Consider the following 10,558-nt stretch of genomic DNA (forward strand, 5'->3'; position numbering starts at 1 on the left):
AAAAATACATATGACATCACTTTTATTCATATTTCTGAAAAGGATAAAATAGAATATTCTGTAGCTTGACCATTTAGCTAAAACCGAATTATTTAACAGAATTCATGTCAAAACATCTGTTTATCATTGAAAAAATGGCTGCATTTTTTATTTAGTACTGCCCTGAAAAAGCTATTTCACCCTACAGATGTTTACATACAAATTAATAACTGAATTTATCGAATTTTTCAGATTATTTCAGACAATATTTCATAAACGTATTCTTGGTGTGTCACGTGTGTGTAAGTCCACTGTGTGGCAGGAGCTATTGCGTATAGCTTATTCATTCTTATTGTTGGATTTCTGTGGAAGCAAATATTTTTCATCTTTTGTTTTCTTAAGGTTAGTTTGATCCTTTGGTAGCTGTTGGTAATTTTTTGGTTATCCAGCATCTCCTGCACATTGCGTTCTTTCCAACACTGCCTGTTGACATGACTTTTCACACTTATGACAATTGATGCACTCATACACAACTATTACAAAAGGTGCACACATGCACTGATGCTCAAGGCAACACACTATACACTAAGAACCAAAAAAAAAAAAAGTTTTCATGACCTCCAGACTAGAACGTTGTAGTTGCAAAAAATAAGCTTAACGCTTCATGCAACCATATCAGCCCAATTTTGTCATCACTTCATTAGTCAGGTTTCATATAGACTTCTGCTGATTACATACAAAGCTTTGAAGGGCCTAGTCCCTTGTTACTTATGTGACCATCTATTGCACTTTTAATGGTTGCACAATTCCAGCCTGCTTATAATAAGCCCCATAATCCACCAAAATATGTACTGTATATCCTTTTGCTATTTGTCTCCAAAACTATACTGAATAGTCGTTTTAGCAATGTTTGGGACACAGACACACTCTCTCAATGTAAGTCTAGACGACTAATTCGTTCTTTACAGTTTGGTCTTGCTGTAAATGTCTTCAAATCATGACCTGTGCCAAGCGACCAGTGAAGGACATTTCAAGGTTCATCATCTGCATCACTTCAGTCTTAAATAATTGACCTTATACAGTTCAGTCAGTATTGTAGCCTAACATGGTCACTTAATTATTGACATGATGCTTAATCTGTATAGCCCGAGGAGAATCGGTCCCCTGGTGTGTCACACAACCCGTGCATGCACGTCCTCCTCCGAGCCCACACTATGGCGTCGTAATGCCGCACAGTAGTCCTCCGTGAGAGAGACACACTGCGCATGCTCAGTATCCTCCTTGTTCCAGTGGGAGTCATCGAGCGCATTCTGTGCTGTCTACATTCTCAACTGTGCATGAACTGAAGTCGGCTCGTCTGCGATCCTCGTGATGGACTCTCAGAAAGTAAGTGGCACACAATGAAAGTGTTTTGAATCTAATATCTGAAATGTCGCAGCGGTCCGTCGCTCATGTGCGCAGCAGCACCGTTAACAATCGTACGGCTCTGTGAATAGACACTCCTTTACATTCATACTAATGCAACGTAAAACGAATATGCCGTGTTCACTGTAAGTGTCATCTGGTCTCGTGGCCTTTATGAATTGACATTGGCGTTTTATAAATAGTGTTTGACCTGTAGCTGTAGCTATATTCATGATTAGGATTTATATTAGACCATGTGTTTTGTGTTGCCGGTTGATAAAATGTTACCTTGATGTCCGGTGTTACGTTGCATCGGACTGAGCCCTTGCTACATAATACGAATGTATTCTGTGCTATATATAAATTACAGTAGCTCAACGTTGTGGTCCATTCTGAAAAATGTGTTATTATGTTGATAAACGATACAGATTAGCCTATATGACGATTTGTGAACATTAGGTTAAATGACGAAATATTGTTGTTCTTCCACAGTATGTTAAGATAGCTGTGATGAACCTGTGAGGAAGCTGTCAAAGTCATCTTTGTCTTGAGTGTTTGCATAGGTGTGTTGCATCTCTGTGTATTTTAGGGTCTGTCCTTGGCAACATTAAATGCAAGTCACGTTGATAAGTTTAGCATGGTGTATAATGACTAATTATAATGCAATAATTATTATGCAGCTTCATATTTGCCATGTTTTGATTATTGAATCAAGAATCATGTGTATATGGTAGGTAATACACATTTGTGCATGTTTCGGTTGAGGCAGGGAATAAACTAGCACACAATCCGAGTACAATCCGACTGTATTGTCAGGAAGTGGGTCATGCCGTTGTGGGTCTTCAAAAGGAGTCCGATTTCAAAGGCGATGCTGAATGTAACTTTGGACTTTTTTCAACGGGTGGTCGCTCTGTTCACCTGGAACTCAAAATTCAATCTCACCTGGAGTCTAGCAGTCAGAGGAAATGTGAGCAGATCAGATTGCAGCCCCTGAAAGTTAGATCAGCTTTACTGGCCTCCATAAACGCCTCAATGATAAGTGTAAGCATGTGAATGTGTTACAAAGGTGGACCTTATTGTTGGCTGGTTTCTAATTCTGCGCTTCAGGGTGTGGATCTGTGGTGGTCAAAGAGCAAATTACAGATAGTTAGAACCAAATCTGTCTTATATATGTCTGAACTAGGTCAGCTATGGCTTCTCATGTTTCCCTTTGCAGTTGGCTGTGTTGACTAATGGTGCATTCAAGTCATGTCGGATAGATCGTATTTACGAGTTGAACGCACATGAAAGCCACCACAAAGTCGTTATTACGAGTGGGAAACTCGAAATTTTCTTTAAGCCCCGAGTTTCCGAGTTGGGGGCGTCAATGAGAAACATGGCGGAATCAATGGATGCAACGTCTGTAGTTGACGGTAAATTTTTGTTTAAATTGATAGTTTAGTTGTCCTATAAACTTAAATTGGTCATGTTCTTGTTACGCAGCTGAAATCCAAGTAAAAAAATGCAGACCCTGTTGTATTTTCTTGTAATTTATTAACAGAAGGTACACCACCATCTTGTGCCGACTAAACTGACTTGAACGCACCTGACGTCGTAATTACGACTTGTCAACTCGTAAGTACGAACGTCCCAGGAGGACTTGAACGCAGCATAAGCTTCGAGTTGTGGAACTGCAAGCGGAATGTAACAGACAGACCGTTTCAAGCGTGTGAAATCTTTAGACATTTTAAAACTGATCTGAATGGTAAGCATGCTCAAGTTTAAGACAAACATCAGTGACATATGCAGGACTTCTCCAATCATTTAGTTTGCATAAACTCTGCCCCCGCAAGATTGCCTTCATTTGCCTACATTTTTGAGTGCCACGCCCACATTTCAACATCCAGTCAACAACCGATGCATAGAACCAAATCTCCGCTCACCATCTTTTCTTTTTCAATATGTTAAGCATTACACTCAGATGTGCCTCACAGTATGGAAGAAAAGATCTGTTTCATTGCAACTTTAAACATGTAATAGTGAGTAGCTGGTAACACTGTATTTTACAGTGTCTTTGTTACACATGTTACATGTAGGCCTTACTATAGTAATAAGAGCCAACCTGGAGCTAACCAAATATTTTTATGATGGATTTTCATACTTGAAGATTGAAGGTTTGGGACAAAGGTTGAACAATAAAGGCAAGTAGCAAAATGTATTAGTGTTTTAGGAAATGCAAGCTGGGACAAACCCAACTAATGCAAATATTGTGTATTTGATGTATATATTTGACCATATATAGAGTGAGAAAGAGCAGTCTCTCTGGATTGGGCCCAGAAGCCTTTATCCTTAACTAGCATTCTCTCCTGGACTCAGACTATAGAGTGTGGTGCGGATTTGAGGGAATTAGGGACCGACTGACCAGAATAGTACACTGTCATTCTGTCTCCACCCTATTGTTGACTTTGTTTATGTGTCTGTACAGTGTCTGTACAGACATTACATTTCATATCTTGCTTGCGCTACCTTTTCATGCATAATAGTGTGATCTACAACATGCCTAATTTCATTAAAGTGCATATCAACATATCAACATTAGTTCATTGAGAATGATTGTCCTTTCTGCTGAACTAATCCCTCAGCCTGCTTAATCATGGCTTGCCGCTCTCTCTCACAACATCTCATCTGATAAGCATTTACTCCTCTCTGTTATTCATGCATATTGGGTTTCTTTAACCAGCCTCCTGCAAGCACTAGGAATTCTGTAAAGAAACGTGTGGATGTAGTGTCAATAATTCAGTGCTTGCTTGTAGGGTGAAACAACAGCAGCTCTTAAAGTACCAATGACATTTTTGTTTAGTAATCTTCCCTAAATTCCATGACAATTCTGTCATTATTTACTCACCCTTCTGTCACTCCAAATGCGTGTGATTTTGCTGTTACCTTACAGAAAACGTAGAAAACAAACTGAGACATGAAACAGCTCAACCTGTCCTCCATGAAGGTCACACAGCATCAACTTTTAACAGTGTTGCATCAATAATGAAATAAACCTCCTCTAAGGGACAAAACTGTTAATTTATCACTACAGTTTGTGTCTTGTCTCGTGGATCTTAACTTTGCTGGTTAACCCATTGGATTGGTTAACCTGAAGGACTCCCAAATTGGCCTTATGGTTGGCCTCAAAAAGGCTGTGGCAAGCCATCAGATGGCTCAAATCCAAAGAATACTTGGGTTTTTATGTGCACACTAGGCCAGGGATCTTCCACCCTGCTCATGGAGAGCAACCTCAAATTTTCAAGTGATCCTAAAGATCACTTGTTTAGATGGTTCAGGTGTGTTTGATTAAAGTTGAAGCTAAATTTATTGGGTCTCCAGGAGCAGAAAATAAGGTTATTTTTATTGGTCATAACTAGTGGTCGACCGATATGGGTTTTTTGACAGCCAATACCGATGCCGATATCTTGGAAAGCAGGGTGGCCGATGGCCGATATAATTTTATTTATTTTAATTCATATTTAAGAAATTTGAAATCATTTGAAAATGGATTAAAAAATAAACGTGTAAAATAAACATACTTATCCTCTGGAAGACAAAGTATTTTTCACAAATAAATAAATATTTAATAAAAATATAATTAAAAAGGAAGTAAACACTGTAACCAACAGGGCACTCAGTATTCTGGGAAGTTTGTGTGCATTGGGAATCATATTTTTTCAAATAAAGCCAAGGTAACACTCATTTTACATACAGCACACAGTGAAAATGACATGAATATGACAGTGGGCAAATGCATAAAGTGCAGCATAATTTAAAATCAGTCACGAGTTTGTCTATCGTGTGTCTCCAGTGAAGCTGATCTCTCCTCCTGTCCGTATTCAATTCGCACGGACCATAGGATCGACCGTCACCGCACACGCAATCATGCAGGTCACATGCACACTTCACAAGATCTCAACTAGATTCGACTAAGTATGCAAGGTTTGTGAAATTAAATGTTCATTAGTCATTCAAAGATTTGTTTAAATTATATAAATGTGTATTTGCGGAATGCTGATGGCAAACGAGAAAGAATTATAATGTTTGCCTTTAATAATATTAGAAAACAGAATAAAGTTATCGGCCAATGCCGATATTTGAAAAATGGCAGATATCGGCCGACACATCGGCCTTGGTGATATATCGGTCAACCACTAGTCATAACTGGAGGGAAATTGCACAAACACTAGACACTAGAAACTTGGGTTTGCGCACACTATCAAACAGAGTAGGCTATACTTTGAAAGGCTGTGTGTTTGGCTTGATGCATATGCTACAATTTTGCCTAAATACTGAAGTATACTATGGGCTTTAGGTGGGTGAAGCGTGGCCTGATCCAGGCTTTAGTTAGTTGGGATGGGGACCTGCTGACTTCTCCTGGTGATATAGACTGGAATTGGAAGGAGCACTCTGAGGAACTTCTGAACCGTGAGGATACACCCTCAGTAAGGCAGGGATGGAGGACTCAGGGCAGTCATTGCCCATTTCCCTGGCTGAAGTGGCTGAGGTAGTTAAAAAGTTCCCAAGTGGCAAGGTGTTTGGGGTGGATGATATTAGCCTTAGGATACTGGATGCTGCAATGCTGCCATTTGTGGATGATGTTGTCCTGATGGCCTCGTCGGGTTGTGACCTCCAGCGTGCACTTGGGTGGTTTGCAGCTGAGTGTGAAGAGGTTGGGATGAGGTTCTAGGATTTCATCATTAATCCGGGCTCACACTACATGAGTTTTAGGCTGCTTTATCCCTGATTTTCCCCTCCTGAGAATCAGAGAAAAAATGTTGTCGAGGACCTTGATCTGTTACGATGTTCGGCGCAGATTATCTGGTAATGTGAGGCATTTACAGATCGAATCTTGCACCTCCCGATCTGCTCGCACACAAATCGGGGCCTCCACAATCATATAAAACATGTTTGATATTTAGGATTTTAAATCGGGATGATCATGGCTATGATTACTTCACTTTCACAATAGCCAATGCACGACCGCTTCTGTACGGGTCTATGGATAGTGGAGATGGAGGAAACTGCTTGTGGAAGTTTTGCAATAACATGACTGTCTGTATTATGTGTCAAAAACGTACCACAACCGTAAGGAGTAAGGACAAAGAGAAGCATGGGTGAAATCAGTTTTGAATGTACCGGGTGAGTGTAGAAAGTAACATATTAGTTGCTAAAACGTCAAACGTCAATGACGATCTGCTGCATGAGATAACGTGAGGCGCTCCCTCATGGTAATCTTAATAATATCTTGTAGTGTGTGATGCGCCACTTATTATATTTTATATGTACAGTAAGCAGAATAATTGCAACACAAAAGGGGAAAAAGTGGAGATAAGGTTAGAAAGCATGAAGTTTGCGAATGCCAGTCTGTCAGTTAAGTCCGAAGCAAAACGCAACCCATAGCAACGCATTATGACAACAATGTCTCAGATAGTCTGACGGTAAATTACTTCAAAAGTAAACGGTAAATAAATGACTTTCGAGTGATTTGTTACAAAAGTGTGAGGAAAGATTCCAGCACTGCTTGTGATAAGGAGATTTTTATTATTTTAACAATTCCAGCGCGTTTCGGCCTAAGGGCCTTCCTCAGGGGACCACAGAAGCTCAAACGTGTGTGAGATGCTAGAACAGACCTCACGGGTTCTCGCGTGTGTCACGCACACACATTTGAGCATCTTCTTTTCCTTTTAATGGTGATTGGCAAACCTACTGGAAGGTGCATACCGCCACCTACTGCACAACACCCACATAGCTCACGTAAAATAAGGATCAGGCTTACAGTAGCCTATACTGATCAGTTAAAAAAAATGCTTAATCACCCCCGATCCTTTAGAGATGGACATTTTAAAAAAATATTGCATTTGAATATTTGAATATTCGTTTATTTAAATGACGTTTAATTAGAAAGACGTTTTTTTTAAATCAAACATTATTTTTTTCACCATTTCTGAACAATCTTATCACAACAAGCTTATAAATTATTTCCTGTTTTTTTCCATTTGTAAACATTAAACATTGTGCAAAAAAAAATGTACAGAAAAAAGCATTTATTGCAGAGCGAATGAAAAAATGGCTATAAGGCACGTACATATACACTCGAGTCGGCATCGCGTTTGCATTTTTTCACATGTTCTTGTTGGAAAAAAAACAACAACATGTACATGATCGGGTGAAAGTCGGCTCCTTATGCCGTGTGTCAACCAAAGCGGTTTTAGCCAGCTGAAAACGCCAGGCGCTCTTCTGAAAATGCCTAGCTGTGAACGCTTGCGAGTGCTACGCTCTGGTTGCTGTGATACAGAATAGCCACTGAAGTAATGTGGCAGACGCATCACGAATGAAATGTTGCATGCATTATTTTTAAAATAATGCATGCAACATTTCATAATTCAATATTAACTTCTCCATTGTCGTTGAGTTGTTGACTGAACTGACTGAAAACTGACAGTGATGAGCGCTGCGTTTTGCCCAAAGTTTAACATTTATTAGAGCTTTGTTGTGCTGCTGGCGTCTTAAAAAACGTGGCGCTCCCATTGAAAACTATTTAAAAAAATGCTAGCTTTGGAAAAAAAACACCGTGGATACACGGCCTTAGTCTTAAAAAGTCGGCTGCATAGAAAATGAGTGGTCTTCTCAGCTCACTCGGGGGTACATTTGCACTTACCTGCAGTAGTGAATGCAGTGATGTGCCGCTGTTTTTCTTCATTCGACTGGTCATGACATTCCAGTGTTTGTATTTCATATGATTCCTCATTTTAGTGATAACTCCGTTTCACTTGACAAAGTTTGCGTGCTCAGATTTATCAGGGATTCACTAGGCTACATTTACGGACAGCAAAGCAACATTTTGCGAAATTCGAATAGTGTTTTTATTTTTCGAATAATTATTGCAGATAGAATATTCGACTATTCGTGCACACCCCTACTCAGGACATCCCTATTTGTTATAATAACTAGGTACTAACCTGGAACGTAATACTAAAGATAACCAAAATCCATATTAAGTCCAAGTTATTTTCTTGTGTAAGGACACTGTGAGTGCAAAATGTAAGTGTAAAATAAAGTTAAACCCATACCACAATACTACACTCTGAAAAGATCATTTGTGGAGATTCTACTTTAATTAGAAATATCTAGTTCAGTCATGAAACTCTAGATTGTGCAGGCTGCTAACAATCACACCATAAGCTGATTGGCTTCTGCTGATTCTGCATCCAAGGAGCTTGCTTGCTCAACATTTAAAGGGGTCATATGATGCGATTTCAATTTTTCCTTTCTCTTTGGAGTGTTACAAGCTCTTGGTGCATAAAGAAGATCTGTAAAGTTGCAAAGACTAAAGTCTCAAATCCAGAGATATTCTTTATAAAAGTTAAGAGTCAGCCACGCCTGCCTAAAACGGCTCATTCTAACACGCCCCGCATGTCTACGTCACTATGTGGGAAGATTTGCATAACGCCGCCCAAATGTTCACACAAAGAAAGAAGGCGTAACTTTTATTCTCGCTGTAGTTTTGTTGTTTCCGCCGCCATGTCGTAAAGATGCTGTGTGCTTCGTTGTGAAAGCGAAACTACTTTGTTTGGTCTTCCAAAAGAGGACGATATCTGCTTCGAATGTACAGTATGTGGAAAATAATGTGTTTTTTGAACCTTAAACCGCATAAACACATTTCATTACACCAAATACTGTTCTTTTTAGCAGCATCATATGACCCCTTTAAATAGTCAGGTTTAGTACTCACTAAGCTGGTCCTGCAGCAGGTTCCTCTGAAACCCTCCACCTCCCCCAGCTCCACCTGTCTCGATCTGATACAGGATTTATGTATGGCTATTCATGCAGCAGTGGCATTTCTTACATGTCACAAAAGCTTGTCTGTAAATGTATTAACAGTAACAAGTCCATGTTTGCTCTGCAGAAGCGTGCATATCAAATCTAGTCTGCCAAGACCAAATATTTGCTTATTCGTTATCCATATCCATTAACATGCTAAAGCTATTTTGGGAGTTGTCATAATTGAAATTACACTGCTGTAGTGGGCTAATATAAGTAATTTTTATTTATTTATTTGCATTTATGCAAGAAACAGAAAACCCTTAAAAACAGTAACTGCAAACAGCAACCCTAGGAGATAACAGAAGTTACCTTGAAGCTGCTCTTAATCACAACCACAAACACAACCTGATCCACAAAGTGACTGGATCACAAGCTTCTCCTTTTGCTTATTTTCCTCCTTTGACCAGAGGATTGCCCGTCCACTGAAATTTGATTAGCTTTGCATATGAACATGACATAGAAACCTGCAGAGGTGGCATTACTGTGCTTTTCCTTAAAGGGACCATATGGAGAATCCAGAAAACTTTGTTATTAATGACACCGGTGGGCTTTAAATGAACTGCAGCCAGCTACTTACTGCTTATGTGCACATACCCCATATAGTGACTTGAGCAAGCATCAGCCAAAAAAGTAACACTCTCTATCACTGCATTACCTGGCAGAGCCAGTGAGTTACTGTACAAGTTCAGCTGGATGTTGTGAAATTGCAAACACTGCAAACTTGTGATGGTTCACTAGAGAGCAAATATGAATAAAGGCTTGCCAACATATTAGAAAATATCATATATCTGTGCCACACACTTCAAATGACCAACTCCCATCTCGTGTAGCTCCCTGTGTATTTATTAGCAGTTATTGACCTGGCATCAAAATTGATCAGTTTTGTAAGAGGTTATTAATCTATCTTTGGTGGTATTAGCTTTTAAAGATGATGGTGATTTTTGCTGTATTGCAAAGCAAATAAAGACCAATGTTATTCCTCAGAGCATCTGATAAGTTTCCACATGAGTTGCCATATGGGACACACTGAGAAAGCCTTAAAGGGGTCATATGATGCGATTTCAATTTTTCCTTTCTCTTTGGAGTGTTACAAGCTCTTGGTGCATAAAGAAGATCTGTAAAGTTGCAAAGACTAAAGTCTCAAATCCAAAGAGATATTCTTTATAAAAGTTAAGAGTCAGCCACGCCTACCTAAAACGGCTCGTTCTAACACGCCCTGCATGTCTACGTCACTATGTGGGAAGATTTGCATAACGCCGCCCAAATGTTCACGCAAAGAAAGAAGGCGTAACTTTTATTCTCGCTGTAGTATTGTTGCTGCTGCCGCCAT

The 10,558-nt window shown here is 39.5% G+C and overlaps 1 protein-coding gene across 4 annotated transcripts in view; it reads left to right on the forward strand.

The window, feature by feature from the left end:
• The first annotated feature begins 1,238 nt into the window (after positions 1–1,238).
• LOC107702976 (FSD1-like protein) overlaps positions 1,239–10,558 on the forward strand; it is a 33,383-nt gene continuing 24,063 nt past the window's right edge. For 2 of the 4 annotated variants that reach the window (XM_016505455.1, XM_016505456.1), the window contains exon 1: positions 1,239–1,365. In XM_016505455.1, the coding sequence (XP_016360941.1) occupies positions 1,351–1,365 (15 nt within the window). In that variant the 5' untranslated portion in view covers positions 1,239–1,350. The remainder of the gene's footprint in view (positions 1,366–10,558) is intronic. The other 2 variants (XM_016505459.1, XM_016505457.1) reach the window with 1 other exon arrangement.

The sequence above is a fragment of the Sinocyclocheilus anshuiensis genome, unplaced genomic scaffold, assembly GCF_001515605.1.
Source record: "Sinocyclocheilus anshuiensis isolate Anshui unplaced genomic scaffold, SAMN03320099.WGS_v1.1 scaffold238, whole genome shotgun sequence".
Classification (NCBI taxonomy): Eukaryota; Metazoa; Chordata; class Actinopteri; order Cypriniformes; family Cyprinidae; genus Sinocyclocheilus; species Sinocyclocheilus anshuiensis.